General features: G+C 46.0%; 1 protein-coding gene across 3 annotated transcripts in view; it reads left to right on the forward strand.

Moving 5' to 3' along the window:
- The window catches only part of LOC139277132 (contactin-4-like), a 1,961,053-nt gene that overhangs the window by 1,779,193 nt on the left and 159,145 nt on the right, over positions 1-22,715 (forward strand). For all 3 annotated transcript variants that reach the window (XM_070895154.1, XM_070895156.1, XM_070895155.1), the window contains 3 exons: positions 10,756-10,871; positions 15,931-16,117; positions 17,377-17,489. In XM_070895154.1, the coding sequence (XP_070751255.1) occupies positions 10,756-10,871; positions 15,931-16,117; positions 17,377-17,489 (416 nt within the window). The remainder of the gene's footprint in view (positions 1-10,755; positions 10,872-15,930; positions 16,118-17,376; positions 17,490-22,715) is intronic.

Here is a 22,715-nt window from a genome sequence, read left to right on the forward strand (position 1 = left end):
CGCCACCCCTCGGCCCAGCGTGTACAGAATCGTTAAAATTGTTAGCATATTTTGTTTCTTCCGGGCCGAGCGACTCCTGGGGGAAGTTGGTTAATAGCTGGGCGGGCTCAGGTTCGGCCTTTTCGGCCCCGCCCGCCTCAGTCCCCGGGACGCTCGACCCGGCGGCTACGCATTCCTCCGCTGACCCCACGCCCCCCATGACAGGCAGATCTTCCACGCCATCCCCGGGAGGCAGAGGCTGGGCAGCCTCGACTGTCTGACCCTCCCCGGGGACAGACTCCTCTCGCCTACGGCACAGTTTGGGGGCGCTGGTGGGGGACGCGGGACACGCGGCGGGCACCGACTCCTCCGCGGAGGGATGTTGTTCCCCCTCCGCCTCATTGGAGCGGCGCCTCCTTTTGTTCCTGGGGGGGAGGCGCGGAGGCAGGGAGACCTCCATGTCTGCCGAGGCCTCCCGCTCCACTCCCCCCTTTTTCTTATCTTGCCCGCGCCCAAGCCCCTCTGCGGTATTGGTCAAGGGCTCGGGCACGGGCTCAGGGCACCCCGCGCTCGCCGGTGACAGGGTTGGGCTGAGCGCGGTGTTCAAGCTGTCTGGCGCACTGAGGGGACCCGCCTCGAGGTGTTTCGCCTTCCTCCGCGCCTTCTTTCCGCTCGGACGCTCTCCCTCCCCCCCGCCGGAGGCCCTGAAAACAAAGGCCTCCGACGATGTCCGCGCACCCACAGCACCCGGCACGCGGACGCTACTAGGGGGAGGGGTGGCGGCGGCGCCAGCCTTGGTCGCCTTCGGTGGTTTGGCGGCCTTGGAGGCGGGGCAGTTCTTACGAACATGCCCCACCTCCCTGCAGGCATGGCACCGCACGCCGTCCGACGTCCAGAAGACGCGGTAGGCAGTCCCCTCGTGCACCACATTAAAAGATCCCTCCGTCGTGTCCTCCCGCGCCAGCCGGACAAAGAGCTGGCGGCGGAAGGAGAACACGTGGCGCAGGCTGTTCTCCCTGAGGCCGAGCGGTATGGGGTTGATCCCTGACCTTACCTCCCCCAGTTGGTGTAGGTGAGGGAGGAGGAGCCCAGCGGGAACAAAGGGCGGGACGTTAGAAAGGATGACCCTCTGCGCGGTGGCCTTGAGAGGGTCCACCGGCAAGAACGTCCCACCCACCGTGAGCCCCTTTTCAAGGGCCAGGGACACCGCCCGCTCCGACCCCAGGAAGAATACAGCCTTCCCAGACATCTTGGAGGCTGCGACAATGGCCGAGGGGCCGACTACCCCAGCCATCGCCCGCACGCACTCCTCAATGCTCATTGTGGGGTGAGTGTAGCTCTTGACCCCGTGTTTTTTTGTTCTCAGTCTGAATGGTGGCAGGGCAGCGGGAGGCGCAGGAGGCGCCGTGGATGTGGACGCCGCCTGCGCATATGTCTTTGCTGGCCCTGCCACCGGCATGGATGGGGTCGCCATCACTGGGTCCCTTTAAGGGCTACACCCACCCCAAAGTCACAGGCCTTAATAGTCTTAAATGGCCTCGTTGGTGTTTGAACAGAGGGAGCTCTAAAAGAGGCACACCTCTCCCCTAGTTGACAATTGGGGAGGGGCCTTGCTCCCTCTGCTCAGTTGTCTTAATTGTTTTTTCAATTAGGAGGAAAGGGGCTCTCAGAGAGAGAGGGGAGAGACAGACAGAGAGAGAGAGAGGGGGGGTGGGAAAGAGGGAAGCTGCGAGGGCAGGTCTCCCCTCACAGCGATGGGTGGGTGTTTTTCTTGCGGTGCACTCCCCAGATGATGGAAAAACAAACACAGTCTTTGTAGATGGTCTTCGGGTGGGGGGAGAAGATGTCTTCACCTTGGACAGCTGGAGCCACCCAGGCACACACTCCCAATGATGTTAAATAGGTGATTAATAGTTCTTCAGCCAGGTCGCTCCAGCTATCCCAGGCTAGGCAATGGGGGAGGGGTGCTTCAGTGGTGTGTGGGGCCTAGCTGTAAGCAAGACCCCCACACGCACTTCCACACACACACACCCCCCGCGATGTTCCGGCCCTCTAGCAAGTTTTCTTTCCTCCCCCCACCGATACAACAAAGTCTTTAGGGGAATGCACCAAAACACACCCACCTTTGGTTGATGAAGTTTCTCCCTCCTTCCACACTAGATAGTTGTTTTTTTTCCAACTCTCTGCAGCAGTATTAAAGGTTGTTGAATTTTCCGCTCTCCTCCTCTCCCTCTGGATGAATTGGAATTGTAGAAAGCCCCTTCCTCCTCTTCCTGGGCTGTTTCACAGGGCTCACTCCAGGCTTTCCAGGCAGGAGCAACAGCAGGGAGTTCCTTCTCTCACAGCAACAGAGCTCCAACTGAATAGGCCACGCCTCCAAAGCTCCACCATTGGTCCACAGATTCCCTGAAAGTAGCAGGTCAGGTGGATAAGGTGGTTAAGAAGGCATATGGAATGCTTGCCTTTATTGGCCGAGGCATAGAATATAAGAGCAGGGAGGTTATGCTTAAATTGTATAATACTTTGGTTCGGCCACAGCTGGAGTATTGCGTGCAATTCTGGTCACCATATTATAGGATTGACGTGATTGCACTAGAGAGGGTGCAGAGGAGATTTACTAGGATGCTGCCTGGAATGGAGAATCTTAGTAATGAGGACAGATTGGATAGGCTGGGTTTGTTCTCATTGGAACAGAGGAGGTTGAGAGGAGACCTCATTGAGGTGTACAAAGTATTGAGGGGCCTGGACATAGTGGATATTAAGGGCCTATTTCAATTGGTGGAGGGGTCTATTACGAGAGGGCATAGTTTTAAGGTGGTTGCTGGAAGGTTTAGAGGGGATTTGAGGTGGAGGGGGGGCTTCTTTACACAGAGGGTTGTAGGGATCTGGAACTCGCTGCCTGGAAGAGTGGTAGATGCAGAAACCCTCACCACTTTTAAGAGATGGTTGGATGGGCACTTAAAGTGCAGTAACCTGCAGGGTTAATTGGGATTAGACTGGATGACCTTTTGTTGGACGGAGCAGATATAATGGTAAGTACTGCAGGGAATAGAATACGGCCAGGGTGATCTCCTGGACTAGTTTCGATCGCTTGGATGGGTCGGAGAGGAATTTTCCCAGATTTTTTCTCCCTAAATTGGCCTGGGATTTTATCTGGTTTTTGCCTCTCCCAGGAGATCACATGGCTCCGGTTGGGGTGGAGTGCAGAATGTTTCAGTATAAGGGGTGTCGCAGTTGTGTGAGGCGGACTGGTTGGGCCGGGTGCTCTTTGCCTTTCCGTCATTGTTTATGGGTTTATATGTAACCTTCAGGGCTGCTGACCGAGGGCCGTGCGGCTCTTTGTCGGCCGGCGCGGACACGATGGGCCGGAATGGCCTCCTTCTGTGCTGTAAATTTCTATGTTTCTATGTAGGTGGAGGCATAAATCTGCAGACAAATGATACATTTGTCTAACTAATTAAAACTTTTGTTTTAATTAATTTGAAAGCCAGCTGCCATCAAAAAGAGAATAAGAAAAAAAATTGGTCGATAATCATCTGATAACTGAACAACACTTTGTTTCATGTCTCTTGAACATTAGTATGCAGAGAGTTTAAGAGAACAGAATTTTCAGTGATGGAACTCTCAGTTTAACTGCTGGAGTGTGTGTGCCAGAATTCAGAGTGTCTTTTTAAAAATATTTAATCATAGGATGTGGGCATCACTGGCAAGGCCGGCATTTATTGCCCATCCCTAATTTCCCTTGAGAAGGTGGTGGTGAGCCGCCTTCTTGAACCGCTGCAGTCCGTGTGGTGAAGGTGCTCCCACAGTGCTGTTAGGGAGGGAGTTCCAGGATTGTGACCCAGCGACGATGAAGGAACGGCCGATATATTTCCAAGTCAGATGGTGTGTGACTTGGAGGGGAATTTGGAGGTGGTGGTGTTCCCATGCGCCTGCTGCCCTTGTCCCTCTAGGTGGTAGAGGTCACGGGTTTGTGAGGTTTTGCCAAAGAAGCCTTGGCGAGTTGAAGTTGGTACAAACTGCAGCCACAGTGCACCAGTGGTGGAGGGAGTGAATGTCTAGGAGTGCCAATCAAGCGGGCTGCATTGTTTTTGATGATATTGAGCTTCTTGAGTGTTGTTGGAGCTAGATTCATCCAGGCAAGTGGAGTATATTCCATCACACTCCTGAATTGTGCCTTGTAGATGGTGGAAAGGCTTTGGGAAGTCATGAGGTGAGACACTCACCGTTGAATACCCAGCCTCTGATCCACTCTTGATGTCACAGTATTTATATGGATGGTCCAGTTAAGTTTCTGGTCAATCGTGACCCCCAGGATGTTGATGATGGGGGATTTGGTGATGGTAATGATGTTGAATGTCAAGGGTTGATGGTTAGTCTCTCGCTTGTTGGAGATAGTCACTGCCTGGCACTTATGTAGTGCAAATGTTACTTGCCACTTATCAGCCCAAGACTGAATGACTTGCTGCAAGTGGGCATGGACTGCTTCAAATAGAACTGAACACTGAGCAACCATCAGCGAACATCCTTGACAAGGTGGATGCAGAGAGGATGTTTCCACTTACAGAGGAGACTAGAACTAGGGGGCATAATCTTAGAATAAGGGGCTGCCTATTTAAAACTGAGATGAGGAAGAATTTCTTCTCTCTGAGGGTTGTAAATCTGTGGAATTTGCTGCCTCTGAGAGCTGTGGAAGCTGGGACATTGAATAAATTTAAGACAGAGATAGGCAGTTTCTCAACCGATAAGGGGTTATGGGGAGCGGGCAGGGAAGAGGACCTGAGTCCATGATCGGATCAGCCATGATCATATTAAATGGCTCGAGGGGCCGTATGGCCTACTCCTGCTCCTATTTCTTATGTTCTTAAGTTCTTATCCGCTCTTCTGACCTTATGATGGAGGGAAAGTCATTGATGGAGCAACTGAGGATGGTTGGGCCTGGGGCACTGCCCTGAGGAACTCCTGCAGCGATGTCCCGGGGCTGTGATGATTGACCTCCAATAACGAGTGTTAGGTATGACTCCAGCCAGTGGAGAGTTTTCCCCCTGATTCCCATTGACTTCAGTTTTACTCGGGCTCCTTGATGCCACACTCGGTCAAATGCTGCCTTAATGTCAAGGGCAGTCATGCTCACCTCACCTCTGGAATTCAGCTCTTTTGTCCATGTCAAGGACACCTTCCATCACTTTGCTGATGATTGAGAGTAGACTGAATGGACGGTAATTGACCGGATTGGATTTGTCCTGCTTATTGTGGACAGGACATACCTGGACAGTTTTTCACATTGTTGGGTAGAAGCCAGTGTTGTAGCTATAGTGGAACAGCTTGGCTAGAGATGCAGCTGGTTCTGGAGCACAAGTCTTCAGCACGACAGTCAGGATGTTGTCAGCGCCCATACTCTTTGCTGTATCAAGTGTGCTCAACCATTTCTTGATATCGCTTGAAGTGAATCAAATTGGCTGAAGACAGGCTTCTGTGATGGTGGGGACCTCAGGAGGATGCCGAGGTAGACCATCCACTTGGTACTTCTGGATGAAGCTGGTTGCAAATGCTTCAGCCTTGTCTTTTGCACTCACATTGAACCAGGGTTGGTACCCTGGCATGATGGTAATGGTAGAGTAAGGGATATGCCGGGTCATGAAGTTATAGATTGTGGTGGTACAATTCTGCTGCTACTGATAGCCCACAGCCCCTCATGGATGCCCAGTTTTGAGCTGCTAGAGGTGCCATATAACACGATGAAGGTTGTCCTCAGTGTGAAGATAGAACGTTATCTCCACAAGAACTGTGTGGTGGTCACTCCTACCAACGCTATCATGGACAGATGCTTCGGCAACAGATAGATCGGTGAGGACGAGGTCAAGTAGCTTTTTTCCTCGTGTTGGTTCTCTCACCACCGGCTGCCGACCCAGTTTTGCAGCTCACAGTCGTGGTGCTACCGAGCCACTATTGGTGATGGACATTGAAGTCCGCTGCCCAGAGTACATTCTGTGTCCTTTAGTGCTATTTCCAAGTGGTGCTCAACATAGAGGAGTACTCATCATCATAGGCAGTCCCTCGGAATTGAGGAAGACTTGTTTCCACTCTTAAAATGAGTCCCTAGGTGGCTGAACAGTCCAATATGAGAGTCACAATCCCTGTCACAGGTGGGACAGATATTCGTTGAGGGAAAGGGTGGGCGGGACTGGTTTGCCACACGCTCTTTCCGCTGCCTGCGCTTGATTTCTGCACACTCTCGGCAATGAGACTCGAGGCGCTCAACGCCCTCCCGGATGCACTTCCTCCACTTAGGGCGGTCTTTGGCCAGGGACTCCCAGGTGTCGGTGGGGATGTTGCGCTTAATCAGGGAGGTTTTGAGGGTGTCCTTGTAGCATTTCCACTGCCCACCTTTGGCTCTTTTGCCGTGAAGGAGTTCTGAGTAGAGCACTTGCTTTGGGAGTCTTGTGTCGGGCATGACAAGAGCAGACATTGATGACGAGATTTAACACCGCCTCCAGTACAGCTTTCAACCGCCTGAGGAAAAGAGTGTTCGAAGACCAGGCTCTCAAAACTGCCACCAAGAGGAGTACTGATTCATCAGCTGAGGGAGGACGGTAGGTGGTAATCAGCAGGCGGTTTCCTTGCCCATGAGATGATGCCCTGAGCCTTCATGGGGTCCGGAGTCAATGTTGAGGACTCCCAGGGCCACTCCCTCCTGATTGTGCACTACTGTGCTGCTGGTGGGTTTGTGATGGAGGAGTCAGGGACAGACTGAAAGGCTCTGAGTACGGCTATGTCAGGCTGTTGCATGATTAGTCTGTGGAGAACAGCTCTCCCAATTTTGACACGTCACCAGATGCTAGTGAGGAGGACTTTACAAGGTCAACTAGGCTGAATGTGCCTTTGTCATGTCCGAATCCGATGCCTGGGTCGATGCCAAGAGCTCCATCCAATTTTATTCTTAATATACTTTGTTCCAGAGGTTTGGTACAACTGAGTGACATAGAGGCCATTTCAGAGGACAATTAAGAGTCAACCACATCGGTCTAGATTCACAAATAGGCCAGATTTTGCTAAAGGACATTAGTGAATCACATGGATTTTTACAACAATCCAATAATTTCATGGTCACCATACTTGATACTAACTTTTTATTCTATATTTATTTAATTAACTACATTTAAATTGTGCAGTTGCCAAGGTGGAATTTGAACTCATTAATCCAGTTCTCTGGATTACTAGTCCAGTAAACAATCACTAAGCTACCGTACCCTGTCTTGCTCTTATTTTACATATCGGCTCATCTCATGTGCGTTTAAATGTTATAATTCTTTATGTGGCAATTTGCTGAATGTGTGAGCTGATACCAGCACCTCGAGGGAAACAGGGTACCTTGGATCTGAGTGAACAAGGCAAGTGACTTTGTATCTCCTTAACCAATCAGATTGAAGGATTGATCAATAAACACAGTAAGGACTGTGAAGGAAGTGTAAATTAGAGTGAGTGAATTCAATACCAAATCAGGTACAGAAAGTGAAATAAAGATAATGAAAGGAAGATTGGATTAAGCAAGAGAGAAAAAAGTGACAGAAAGGAAAAATTTTAATTAATTGACATTCTTAAAATCACCAAAAATTGATACAAGCAACTCTCGATTATCTGGGTCCCTCGGGGATTGGGCTATGCCGGGTAAACGATTTCTCCGTTAGAGTGAGTTGACATTACAGTTAATGCTTACAGTACTGCAGGTGTGCTCTAACCAATAGCTGTAGCATATCTTCTAATCCTTGAATTTTAGTCCTCTAGATCGAAAGACCATTAGGCTTGTTGATTACTTCCTGTAACTGTTCATGGCATTTTAATTAATTATGAGAGACAGTGGACCTGTGTGCGAGCAGTAGCGGGAGCTGGTGCAGGTTAGAGCGCTTAAAAGCATGGCTCACTAGGCAACATTCGAAAGGACCATCAGAGTTTTAAAGTGACGTCACACACACGGAATTTTAAATGCCGTTACAACGGCTTCCCATTGCATCCGTGTGCAGATAATCGAGAGTTGCCTGTACTCCACATTTAATAATTAATTTTTAGTGCCAGGGAGGTTAATTGGCAGTAATTAATAGTTATTACATCATTAAAGGGGTAACTTTCAGTGGCGAGTTTGGTTCGTATCTACCACGCAAATACAGCAATTTCACATCATTCAAAGCATGTCCAAGGTAAGACAGACAGCGAGATGCTATTTTTGCAAAGCTAGCAGTGGAGCAGCGCAATTTGGACAGCAACTTTTGGATATTGGCATTTAATCGCACATCTGCTGCTTGCCTGAAGTTGCTGCAGCATTTATGCATAAATAACAGCGAGCGCCATTAGCCTCACCATTATTTTAACAGCAAATTCTGGCCCTTTCTAATTTTTGAGGGCATGGAATTCCCTTGTCTTGCTATATTTCTCCCTAGTTTTAATATGCCTACACATCTCTTGTCACTTACAGGGACAGATATGTCACCTTCACCCAAGCCTCCACCAGTGCTGCACTTCAGCCAGCTAATGAGAGGTATACAAGAGTGGTCAGATGAATATTCTTCTGCCAATTCTTGTTTTTCTTATTCTCTCTTTGAAGGCAGCTGGCCTCTGCTCAGCATCTCCTCAGATCCCCATGGAAATATTTAACAATTCGGCAGAACGAGGAAATCGACTTGCATGCTACCATTTCATAGCACAACATTCTGGTGCTGCAGAATCCTACATTATTATACCATCTCAAATTCTATTTTCTTTATTTTCATGGTAATTTGACTTGGTTTGATTTTGCGTAATATTTAAATATTGCAATTTTGAAATTATCTTAATTCTCTCTTTGATGCATTGTTAACTGGTCATATTGCTAGGCAGACCAGTGGTCTCGGGTCTCGACCAATACTGCTCTTGAATTAGCTACCTCAAGGTACTTACAAACATGCAGAAGTAATGCCCACCAAACCTGCCTGACAGGCCTGAAACATCAAGATTGGACAGCACCTTCACCCACCAGCCACCACCCAATCCCCTGGGAGGGGAAAGGAAACAAATAGAAACCCAAGACCAATTAGGGAAATTCGATCCAGAAAATTCCTCTCCAACCTCCATTAGGCGATCAAAACTGGTCCAGGAGAGCACTTTGACCATGTTTATGGTACTTGATTTGTCATTATATGCGCTATTACATAATACATGCACAAGTCTTGTGAATGCATAGTTGATGCACTATCTATTGTAAAGAAATCAGACGATATATGATATATACCAATAGTTTTTGCACACCTCTCCAACCTCTGCAGTCCCAAAGGGTTCCAGGTGCTCCCTCCTGAGTAAATAGAAACATAGAAACATAGAAAACAGGTGCAGGAGGAGGCCATTCGGCCCTTCGAGCCTGCACCGCCATTCAATGAGTTCATGGCTGAACATGCAACTTCAGTACCCCATTCCTGCTTTCTCGCCATACCCCTTGATCCCCCGAGTAGTAAGGACTACTTGTTATGTCTTGGATAAAGAGTCAGACCAGATACTGCAAGCTCAAAGTAAGTGTGACCGCAGTCCTTTATTGCAGATCTCGGAGTGCCTCTCCAGCCTGTGAGGCCTCCTTATACACAGGTGCTCCCAGGGGATTGTGGGATCCCTTGGGACTCCAGGGGATAAGCCCTCTGGTGGTTAGACATGGTAATTACAGGTTTACATACATAACAAAACTACTGCTTGCTCCTACTTCGTGGGTTAGTTTGCTTCATATGGTCCACATTGCTGTACCCGTCTAAGTGCACTGGAGATTGAGTCAGGGTGATTTGGCCCATGGAGATTTCTTCCTGCAGTGCTGAATATGCTCTTCCCCATAATGTAATTTGTTAGTTTCACTTCCATCTTACTTGCCACATACTTGCTAATTGCAAGTACAACATTTTTTGCAATTATTATTTTCCTTCATGTTCATATATGTCCTTTTCACAATAATATCCACGCCTTACCTTTGAGCTCTTTTTAAGACATGCCACTTCTTTTTCACTCTCCACCAGATCCTTTGAGTAATTGACATCAAGATCACTTTTTCAGTGACAAATGTGCTGTATTTATTGCCTCCTTAGCCTATTTGGTCGCCTTCTTCTGATTGTGGTGATCCATTACAGAGGTTACTAAATTGTTTTTGACTCAATTTATGACAAGTTATTATCCACAGGAATTGCGGACTCCACAGTTACAATCAGCAACTTTTTTGACATTTAAGCCAGTTAAGTGCTGGTTAGGTGCGTGAGAAGCATTGAAAGGTTATTATTGCATTTGCACCATGATCGGGTGATATTTTTCAACCCCAGCATCAAAATTACAATTTCAGGGAGTGCAATTTTCCAAATCTGGCTTTCATGCGGTTCCATTTAATGGTCATATTTTTTATGAAAATGAGCATTTTCCCCATTTTTTGTGAAAGAAGAGGAGAATCTAGCCTGTCATCAGTAAATGATTGTGTGTGTGGGATTGCAAAATTCAGAAATGAATTTATAATTTAGATGGAGCTTGATGTTGGCAGCCTCAGGGTTTCCAGCTTTACTAATGGCTTCTTTCTTGTTGAGTTTCATTAATAACAATGAAACTCACTTATATAGTATTAAACCGTTAAACCTGAACTACAGATACTTGTTCTCAAAGATGTGCTGAGAAAACCTACCTGTTGCCATCATACCTGGAGACCCAAGGTCATTAAATAGTTAATACGGTTAGAATCGGCTTTGTCCCTACAATGCTAATGGGTTTCTCCTCCTTGTAACCTAGAACCCACTATCGCACCATTCAATGTCTCAGCCAGAAGCCTGTCAGCTTCAGAAGTGCAAGTTTTCTGGGAAGTTGTTCCTTGGGAGACAAACAAAGGAAAAGTGCGGGGTTATGAGGTAAGAAAGATTGTTTCTATAATTAGTTCTGAAGGATGGAAAAAATCCGTGTAATTACAGCTAAAGTTCATGCAAATCAACAGGGTCTTTGGGGATTAATTTATCTTTAAAAATGAATCTGTAATGAGTCAAGTCACTGGTCTGTGGAGTTAGTGGGAAAACAAACCAATTCATTTTTATGCAAAATGTTACCTGCCTAATGAATGTGAAAGAATGATGATATATTACACAGTACAAATTGTCTTTTGCTGTTAAATAATTGCTGAAAGGTCAATCTATATCAAGGTTAAGTGAGGAGATAAATTTAGATCTATTGTTACTGCATGAACGCCCAAAAGAATTGTTCGTGTCGATAACTTCACTTGGTGTAAAGTTCTATATGCTTTAATAGAAAGAGCCATACACTTAAATATTTTGAACTCCCAGTCCCAATAGTTTCCACTTTAATATCAGAAATTTCTAAATCAAACAGAAATAATATGCTTGCAAGCAATTATGTTTACAATAACTTTGACCTGCTCAAAGGGCCTTGTATAAATTGGAAGAAAAATTACTTTGACTGTTTATCTTCCTTAAAGAAGATTGATCTCAAATCATTACAAAATCAGTTGTTAAACTAGTTCTGTCCTATAGTTACTGCAATGCTATACAACTTTGAAAAGCCAAGCACTGTCCAAATAATGTATGATGCGCAATGCACTGAATTACTGGAGAATTATTTCTGAACTGCTAAAATTCCTTGGAATTGATGATGAATTACATTTTCTGCAGGATATCATTTTGAATTGAGCTTTAGAAGTCCAAAATCTGGGTAATCAGAAAGCCAACTCCAAGAATCCCATCTCAATCCTGTCAACCAAGTCTGCACCACAGACACATTCTCACTGTGCTGGAGCATACTGCTATACCAACACTTCTGGGTGCAGATGTAGACTCCTCAGAGACAATCAGCCTGGCATTAACATAAGAACATAAGAAATAGGAGCAGGAGTAGACCATGCGGCCCCTTGAACCTGCTCCACCATTTAATACTATCATGGCTGATCCGATAATGGACTCAAGTCCACTTCCCTGCCTGCTCTCCATAACCCCTTAATCCCTCATGGGTTAAGGACCTGTCTATCTCTGTCTTAAATTTATTCAATGTCCCAGCTTCCACAGCTCTCTGAGGCAGCGAATTCCAATTCCAGATTTACAATGCTCTGAGAGAAGAAATTCCTCCTCATCTCAGTTTTAAATGGGCGGCCCCTTATTCTAAGATTATGCCCCCTAGTTCTAGTCTCCCCCATTAGTGGAAACATCCTCTCTGCATCCACCTTGTCAAGCCCCCTCATAATCTTAAACGTTTTGATAAGATCACCTCTCAATCTTCTGAATTCCAATGAGTAGAGGCCCAACCTACTCAACCTTTCTTCATAAGTCAACCCACTCATCCCCGGAATCAACCTAGTGAAGCTTCTCTGAACTGCCTCCAAAGCAAGTATATCCTTTGTTAAATATGGAAACCAAAACTGTATGCATTATTCCATGTGTGGCCTCACCAATACCCTATATGACTGTAGCAAGACTTCCCTGCTTTTATACTCCATCCCCTTTGCAATAAAGGCCAAGATACCATTGGCCTTCCTGATCACTTGCTGTACCTGCATACTAACCTTTTGTGTTTCATGCACAAGTACTCCCAGGTCCTGCTGTACTGCAGCACTTTGCAATTTTTCTCCATTTAAATAATAACTTGCTCTTTGATTTTTTTTTTCTGCCCAAGTGCATAACCTCACACTTTCCAACATATTATACTCTATCTGCCAAACTTTTGCCTGCTCACTTAGCCTGTCTTTGTCCTTTTGCAGATTTTTGGTGTCCTCCTCACACATTGCTTTTCCTCCTATCTTTGTATCGTCAGCAAACTTGGCTACGTTACACTTTGGTCCTTTCTTCCAAGTCGTTAATATAGATTGTAAACAGTTGGGGTCCCAGCACCGATCCCTGGGGCACCCCACTAGTTACTGATTGCTAACCAGAGAATGAACTGTTGAGGGGGATGACTCATCAGGAGAGAGCAGCAGCAGTCAAGTCCTTGGCACCGTGGGTGGCTCTGCTGCACAGGAGAGCAGGAAAAAGAGTGGGAGAGCGATAGTGATCGGGGATTCAATTGTAAGGGGAATAGATAGGCGTTTCTGCGGCCGCAACCGAGACTCCAGGATGGTATGTTGCCTCCCTGGTGCAAGGGTCAAGGATGTCTCGGAGCAGGTGCAGGACATTCTGAAAAGGGAGGGTGAACAGCCAGTTGTCGTGGTACATATAGGTACCAATGATATAGGTAAGAAAATGGGATGAGGTCCTACGAGACAAATTTAGGGAGCCAGGAGTTAAATCCAGAGTGGCAGTTTGTGCACCGTGCCCTCGTAGGTGACCTTGAGCATGGCATTGCTCAGGACAGTGATAAGCTATTTGGTGTACGTTCTCAGTTTCGTGTGGATGGGGCTCAGGGCTGGTCTGAGTGCCTTGTTGCACCACAGTCTCTCAAACATCTTTTTACTCATGTCGCCAGTGTCCCGTTCCATGGCTACGGGTCAGCCATTCAATTTTACGTTTAGCATTATAGGTGGACATTTAGTCGAAAATGTGTGCACCCTGTGTACTTCAGCATCTGCCTCCTCTCTCTGAGGCTTGAAATTGCTTTGATCCACCATGGACCGATCTTCCTCTGCCACATGGTGGTTAGCAGGTTTTGCAGAGCTTGCAGCTCGACTGCAAGCTCGTTGGAGGTGCCCCATTGTTCCACAGCTCTTGCAAACATACACTTTGAAGCAGCATGAATAGGCTGAATGGAAGCCTTCACAACACCAACAAGGTGTGAATTGTCTTGCATTCATCCTTTGTTGCGGACTCTGAGACTTCTGGGTTACCTGAGGCAGACTCGTGGTTTCTGCCCTGTACATTTCTGCTCGCAAATACAGTTCCAGTTATTTTATGAACATTGCTAGCACTTGTGTGCTGAGAGATTTGTTTGATGTTATCACTGATGGACATAAACACCTGTGCTGTCGCAATGGCCTTACTGAGGGTCGGTGTCTCTACAGTCAAAAGTTTCCATAGGATGGTCTCGTGGCCAATGCCCAATACAAAAAAGTTTCTGAGCATCTGCTCCAGGTAGCCATCAAACTCACATTGTCCTGCAAGTTGCCTTAGCTCGGTGACGTAGCTCACCACTTCCTGGCCTTCAGATCGCTGGCACGTGTAGAACCGATACCTCGCCATCAGCATGCTCTCCCTCGGGTTAAGATGCTCCCGAATCAGTGTACACGGCTCCTCATACGACTTATCTGTAGATTTCACCGGAGCCAGAAGATTCTTCATGAGGCTGTAGGTCGGTGCCCCGCAGACCGTGAGGAGGACCGCTCTCCTTTTTGGAGCGCTTCCTTCTCTGTCCAGCTCGTTGGCTACAAAGTACTGGTCTAGCCATTCAACATAGGCTTCCCAGTCCTCACCCTCTGAGAACTTCTCCAGGATGCCCACAGTTTGCTGCATCTTTGCGTTGGATTCGTATACTTGTCGCCAGTTATTGTGTTCCGAACACAGATGAGACTGCACACAGGGAGATTAAAGTAACAGTGACCTCAGTCTTTATTAAGATACTTCAGAATAAGGAACAGGCCTTAGGAGCCGGCTTATATACAGTGCTCCCAAGGGATGTTGGAATTCCTTGGGACTTCAGGGGATGCGCTCCCTTGTGGCGGAATATGGGAGTGCATGCTTTACAGATGCACAACACATGCCACCTCCTTTTAACAACCTCCATCAATGCCTCGGTGGCCATGGCTGAGAAGGGGTGTGCGCGATGGTGGCCTTCCTGCCCCTCCATTGTCCCGCTCTGCTCAAAGTGCACAGTTGGAATTGCGCATGCGCAGACTTATAGCGCCATGCCTTTAATATTCAGCTGGGCTCGGGAACTATCACGGGCCTCTGAGCAGGCACATTGCCCCTTGCATTTTAGCGTTGAGGTTTTCGTTTGGAGCACCCGAGCACAGGTGTGGAATGCCTGATTCAGTGCCCCCTTTCCTTCGTGCTGCATTTCAAACTAGTTTACTGATCAGAGACGCAAACTTTTAGGAGATGTTATTTGTACTGCCCCGTCATGAATAATGCCACAAAATGGCCAGAACATAGAAATATAGAAAATAGGTGCAGGAGTAGGCCATTCGGCCCTTCGAGCCTGCATCACCATTCAATATGATCATGGCTGATCATGCAACTTCAGTACCCCATTCCTGCTTTCTCTCCATACCCCTTGATCCCTTTAGCCGTAAGGGCCACATCTAACTCCCTTTTGAATATATCTAACGAACTGGCCTCAACAACTCTCTGTGGTAGAGAATTCCACAGGTTCACAATTCTTTGGGTGAAGATGTTCCTCCTCATCTCGGTCCGAAATGGTTTACCCCTTATCCTTCGACTGTGACCCTGGGTTCTGGACTTCCCCAACATCGAGAACCAAATTTCCAGCCCATTTAATGTGCTTTAAGTACTTTCTTTATCCAACACATTTGTTCATCTCAGTTACTGTCATTATGTTTTTGCTTATGATTTCTGTAAGATCCTTTAAATGTAAATGATTGATGATTATATACTGATCAGTTATAGCTACCAACGAATCAATTGGCCATTTTTCTGCCATTGGAGATGAATTAAATACTGATGAAGAACATTAGCAGGAGCACCCAAAACTCAGGCTTCTTTCACAGCTTTTGCTGTCGCATAAGTTAGAGTTTACAGATCACAGCATTGCACAGGCTATCGGTCATTTTTTCAACTTGTTTTGTAATTATGATTTTATCAAGTTAGTTGTAAACAGTGGCATGAGGTTATCAGTCGCTATCTCACTTGAATGTCTTGCTGTGGTGTCTGATAACAATAATGCCCTCACTGTTTGCTGTACAGCACTGCCATCAGTTTTTTGGCACGGTCTTTATAGCTTTCTATTGAACTTGGTGTTTTATGACAGGATGCTACTTTGCTTCAAATTAATTCCTACTTGTTTTTGTGTTTTATTCTTAAGATATGGTACTGGACAGATGACGAAAATGAAGAGACAGCGGACAAAAGGAGATCAAATGGAAGCATCACCTCAGCAAGGATCACAGAGTTGAAGGGCAGCACCCTGTATTACCTGATGGTTAAAGCATACAGCAGTGCTGGAACAGGACCTGCCAGTCTTCCGGTTAATGTCACAACTAAGAAACCGCGTGAGTACTTCAGTAATGGAATGATAAATTACTTCAACACGGAAGTGTTTTATAAATGGATTGTCAACCTGTGCTTCCCAGAACCTCTGATATGAGTTGTGAGATAGTGAAAACCTGTAATGACCTTATTTGAAGCTGTTTACAGGAGTAATGTATCAGTGACTGTGTTCACAAAAGTAACTCTGGCAAAGGGCTATCCTGTCACGTTAACCTCACCTTTCGTTCCAACTTCAAATTTCTAGCATTCACAATTGTTTTTTTTCTCTTCACAAAAATAATCTCAAGTTTACGAACTAACGAAATAAATCAAGAACTTGCATTTATATAGCACCTTTCACATTCGTAGGCCACCCCAAAGTGCTTCTCAGCCAATGAATTACATTTGGAAGTGGGGGTCACTGCTGCTGTGTTGGCAAAGCCCCACAAACAGCAGATGGATGAGCGGCCAGTTCATCTATGTTGGTGATGGTGGCTGCAGGATCATTGTCAGCTCGAACTCCTCGTTCCACCGCAAATGACAAAGGAGGATTGTTTACATCAACCTGGGCAGGCAGCTCTCAGTTCTGTGTCACTGTGCTTTAGAATTCCAGCACACGTAAAAGCTCCTGGTACACACAGTACGCTTTCATTGATTTGTTCGTGGGTGAAGGTGAGGGTACGGGGCCCAGAAGAGACGAGGGCCCAGGGGCAGCACGGACCAGCCCACACTGCGATATGTGCGCGCACTAGGTCCGTGCAGCAGAGCAGGTCTCCAGTCGTCTTGGTTAACCCTTGCCACTGGATAGAGGCCTAGCTCTGTCAAGTCCGTGTGGTGGCTGGTGTTCAACGTCCATCACATGTTTAAAAAAATCCATGCACAAGCATCTTCCACCCCTGGAGTTCAGGACTGGTGTAGTGTCTCTGCACCTTGTTACAAACTCACATGCGGCATGTATATATCAGACACGGTTACTCTGTGACCTTCACTTTATTCCCAGGACCAAGGAGTGCTGACCCTGGGTGGGACCTCCCCTTTTATACCTGGAAACCCAGGTGAGGAGTGTCTCCCACAAGCTCACCCCCTGTGGTCAGGGTGTGCATTTCAAGGGTACAGGTACAGTGTGCATGAGTTACAGTTACATAACTATTGTCATTGCAAGATGGTGCAAAACATCGGGTCCTTCATTGAAACATCTGTGCACTCTCATGGAAGTAAGTCATTCTCATTCGAGGGACCGTCTCTGATGATGATGTTGACTCACTATTTCACTATCTTGCAGCTCCAAGTCAAGCGCCTGGCAAAATACGGTGGGAATCAGCTAGCTCCAGAGTTGTTTTAAACTGGGATCATGTCAAAGCAATGGAAAATGAATCTGAAGTGACAGGATATAAAGTAAGTAATTCGAGTCATCTATAACACTACCGGTTGAGAGTTTGAAAAACAGAATATAATTTCCATTGTATCGTGTAGTGTGTGCTGTTTTAAAGATCCCTTGGATGAAGCTGAAAAAATCCTATATTTATCGCAACCTGTGTTCAATAAAATCATTTGTATTGAGAAATCACTGATGAAGTACAAATCCTTTGTAAATTGCAACCAGCGTTGCACTTTATTCATTTAGCTGCTTTTTCCAGTTAGCATATTTTGAACAGTTTGGAGACCAGCTCACGACAGTGTTTGTTTGGCGTAACTTGTTTTACTTGAAGTTTAAGACTATTTGGAGAGAAATGAGACTACTAATCATATGAGTGAATGTATTACAGACAGTTTAACTGGTTCACACCCACACTGTACCCCACAAATAAACATTCATATATATCTGCAGAAGGTCTTTAGCCTTGTGAAGATTCAAAACTCCGTTCTTGCTTATTACAGCAAATCATTTAGAATTATTCATTGTTTGTGTGTAACATGCCACTCGGACCTAGATCAGTCCTTAGTGCCCTTGTCCACTTTCATGTTACCGTAAAACTTACCCCTTCATGACTCAGTTCAGCTGTAGTTTAGGATATGAATGTTAACACAAACAAAACCACATTATTGAAACAGAAAAACTACAGGTTACTCACTTGGTTTGAAGCTCTGCACACAATTGTGCTTCTAGTTTTTCAGATACACTGTGCTGTTATCTCAGTCCTGTTTTGGTCATTGATTTTGATAGAAAGAACTTGCAATTAGATGTTTCTCCTGAGTGGTTCATTTTCTGCTTTTTTATTGGTATATTTATCCTTACTTCATATCCTTACTTAGTTGTTATTTTACAAATACAACAATTAAGTGAATCAATTACAAATACCACACACCACACACACACACAATCCATCACACACCACACACACACACACACACACAATCCATCACACACCACACATACACACACACAATCCATCACACACCACACACACACACACACACACCACACAAACACTCACACACAAACACTCACACACAAACACTCACACACATACACACACACGCAATCCATCACACACACACAATCCATCACACACCACACACACACAATCCATCACACACCACACACACACACACACACACACACCACACAAACACTCACACACATACACACACACACACACAATCGATCACACACACACACACACACACACACACACACACACAATCCATCACACACCACACACACACCCCACACAAACACACACACACACACACACACACACACTGCTGCAGGATTGGACAGCAGTGCTAGCTGACCACGGAATGGTGCAATACAAATCAATTCTGATGCATGCACATGATTTCAAATTAGCAAAGCTCAGAGCTGTTCTGATCTGCACTATGGTCAAGTTGGTGTTTCTAAAATCTGGTCTGGCTCAGAAAACTGGTCAAAAATATACTTTTGTAAGCTGGTTTAATGTTTTCTTTAAAAAAAGGACGTTCAGTTAACAAATAGCAGATTGTGCATCCAAAAAGTTACTGAGTGACAACAGCACTGCTCATTCACTGATGGAGAGTCATTTAATGTGGTCCGATGACAGTGGTTCTCAAACTTCTTTGGTTGAAGGACCCCCCCACTTTTAAAATGAATTTGTAATCACAGACCCCCCCCCCCCATCTCAATGATAGTACAATATAATACAAATAATATGGAAGTATTTCATGTAAAGAATGTTTTAATAATGCTTTGAAGGAAACCGATATCAGTGAGATGGGTGAGCCTGTTCTTACACCAATTCTGGGTACTCCACAGCAACAGATGGCTGCTATTACCCACTTAGTGCTGGACAATTGATAAATCTGTCAGCAGGCTGGCCAAGGTGAGCGAGGACACGGGCTGGATTACTGCTGGAAGCATGGCTCACCACCTTACTGTCCCACAGCCATGTTCTATTATAGCTGCACTGTGGGACTGTACGTGTTTGCGTGAACATGTGCAGGCACGTGGTTGGAGGGCCACGCAGGTGCTCTGATCACATGTCGGATGTTGGCACAGGGTCACGGCGCCAGGGAGAGGAATCGGCTCGACCTGCAGGGAGCGCATGTTGCAAAGTGAACCAGAGCTGTGGGCCTCTGTGAGGAGGCGGGCCCAGCTGTTGAGAATAATTTGCAAGAACTGAATCGGAGTCAGTTTTACAAACAGCAGCAACCTTGAAATTGCCTCCACTCACGGACGCTCTGTAAAGTCTCCACAGACCCCAGTTTGAGAACCATTGCCCTGGGGCATAGTTTGTAAAAACATTGTTGAAGGAATATCTTTTATGAAGTGTCATGTATCTTACATTATTGTATATAACTGTATCCCAACATGCTATACATGACTGTAATAAGATATGACCTGTAATCACCAGCATACCTTGTCACCAGGGGTGCACTTGCAAGAGACAGGTATATAAGGACAGGTCTCAGGCAAGTGCAGCATTCCAGAGCTGTGAAATAAAGGTGCAGGTCCAGAGTGACCGTGACTTCACGACATGCCTTGTGTGAATCTGTACTGAGGGGACAGGACTTTACATGAAGCAACAGATCAAACATTTTAATGTGGTGGGGGAGGGATACATACAAACACCAGGACTCTCTCACCTTGGGTGAATATTGTGCTCAACGAGATAAAGATCAGGGACAAAAAAATTAAACGTTCTCAATATTTTGCACACAGTGTAGCCTCAAGCATTCACAGATCAGGTACAGGAATGTAAAGCTCCCTGTAATTTACATTAACAATCTACTATCCCATGAAAAAGTGTTTGGTAAATATTTGATGTCACCTTGATGTAAACTTCAGAACAGAGCAGCATTGGGATGGCTCCTTCTGATGTTTCTCCTTCTGAAAAATCATTTAAAAGAAGCAGTTGTTCTCCAATCCCCAGTTCCTCCGAATTTTGTATCTTTGCGAATTGTGAATCTAACGAAGGGTATCCAGAAAAACAAAAGCATATGGTGAAATGTCACACTGGTGCAGATAAGAGCCACACTTCTGAGGTTGAGGCTCAGGCACATTACATAGAAACATAGAAACATAGAAAATAGGTGCAGGAGTAGGCCATTCGGCCCTTCTAGCCTGCACCGCCATTCAATGAGTTCATGGCTGAACATGCAACTTCAGTACCCTATTCCTGCTTTCTCACCATACCCCTTGATCCCCCTAGTAGTAAGGATTTCATCGAACTCCTTTTTGAATATATTTAATGAATTGGCCTCAACAACTTTCTGTGGTAGAGAATTCCACAGGTTCACCACTCTCTGGGTGAAGAAATTCCTCCTCATCTCGGTCCTAAATGGCTTACCCCTTATCCTTAGACTGTGTCCCCTGGTTCTGGACTTCCCCAACATTGGGAACATTCTTCCTGCATCTAACCTGTCTAACCCCGTCAGAATTTTAAACCTTTCTATGAGGTACCCTCTCATTCTTCTGAACTCCAGTGAATACAAGCCCAGTTGATCCAGTCTTTCTTGATAGGTCAGTCCCGCCATCCCGGGAATCAGTCTGGTGAACCTTCGCTGCACTCCCTCAATAGCAGGAATGTCCTTCCTCAGGTTAGGCGACCAAAACTGTACACAATACTCCAGGTGTGGCCTCACCAAGGGCCTGCACAACTGTAGCAACACCTCCCTGCCCCTGTACTCAAATCCCCTCGCTATGAAGACCAACATGCCATTTGCTTTCTTAACCGCCTGCTGTACCTGCATGCCAACCTTCAATGACTGATGTACCATGACACCCAGGTCTCTTTGCACCTCCCCTTTTCCTAATCTGTCACCATTCAGATAATAGTCTGTCTCTCTGTTTTTACCACCAAAGTGGATAACCTCACATTTATCCACATTATACTTCATCTGCCATGCATTTGCCCACTCACCCAACCTATCCAAGTCACTCTGCAGCCTCATAGCATCCTCCTCGCAGCTCACACTGCCACCCAACTTAGTGTCATCCGCAAATTTGGAGATACTACATTTAATCCCCTCATCTAAATCATTAATGTACAATGTAAACAGCTGGGGCCCCAGCACAGAACCTTGCGGTTCCCCACTAGTCACTGCCTGCCATTCTGAAAAGTCCCCATTTACTCCTACTCTTTGCTTCCTGTCTGACAACCAGTTCTCAATCTATGTCAGCACACTACCCCCAATCCCATGTGCTTTAACTTTGCACATTAATCTCTTGTGAGGGACCTTGTCGAAAGCCTTCTGAAAGTCCAAATATACCACATCAACTGGTTCTCCCTTGTCCACTCTACTGGAAACATCCTCAAAAAATTCCAGAAGATTTGTCAAGCATGATTTCCCTTTCACAAATCCATGCTGACTTGGACCTATCATATCACCATTTTCCAAATGCACTGCTATGACATCCTTAATAATTGATTCCATCATTTTACCCACTACTGATGTCAGGCTGACCGGTCTATAATTCCCTGTTATCTCTCTCCCTCCTTTTTTAAAAAGTGGGGTTACATTGGCTACCCTCCACTCCATAGGAATTGATCCAGAGTCAATGGAATGTTGGAAAATGACTGTCAATGCATCCACTATTTCCAAGGCCACCTCCTTAAGTACTCTGGGATGCAGTCCATCAGGCCCTGGGGATTTATCGGCCTTCAATCCCATCAATTTCCCCAACACAATTTCCCGACTAATACGGATTTCCCTCAGTTCCTCCTCCTTACTAGACCCTCTGACCCCTTTTGTATCCGGAAGGTTGTTTGTGTCCTCCTTAGTGAATACCGAACCAAAGTTCTTGTACAATAGGTCCGCCATTTCTTTGTTCCCCGTTATGACTTCCCCCGATTCTGACTGCAGGGGACCTACCTTTGTCTTTACTAACCTTTTTCTCTTTACATATCGATCGAAACTTTTGCAATCCGTCTTAATGTTCCCTGCAAGCTTCTTCTCGTACTCCATTTTCCCTGCCCTAATCAAACCCTTTGTCCTCCTCTGCTGAGTTCTAAATCTCTCCCAGTCTCCGGGTTCGCTGATATTTCTGGCCAATTTGTATGCCACTTCCTTGGCTTTAATACTATCCCTGATTTCCCTTGATAGCCACGGTTGAGCCATCTTCCCTTTTTTATTTTTACGCCAGACAGGAATGTACAATTGTTGTAGTTCATCCATGCGGTCTCTAAATGTCTGCCATTGCCC

This window comes from Pristiophorus japonicus, chromosome 12 (assembly GCF_044704955.1).
Source record: "Pristiophorus japonicus isolate sPriJap1 chromosome 12, sPriJap1.hap1, whole genome shotgun sequence".
Classification (NCBI taxonomy): Eukaryota; Metazoa; Chordata; class Chondrichthyes; family Pristiophoridae; genus Pristiophorus; species Pristiophorus japonicus.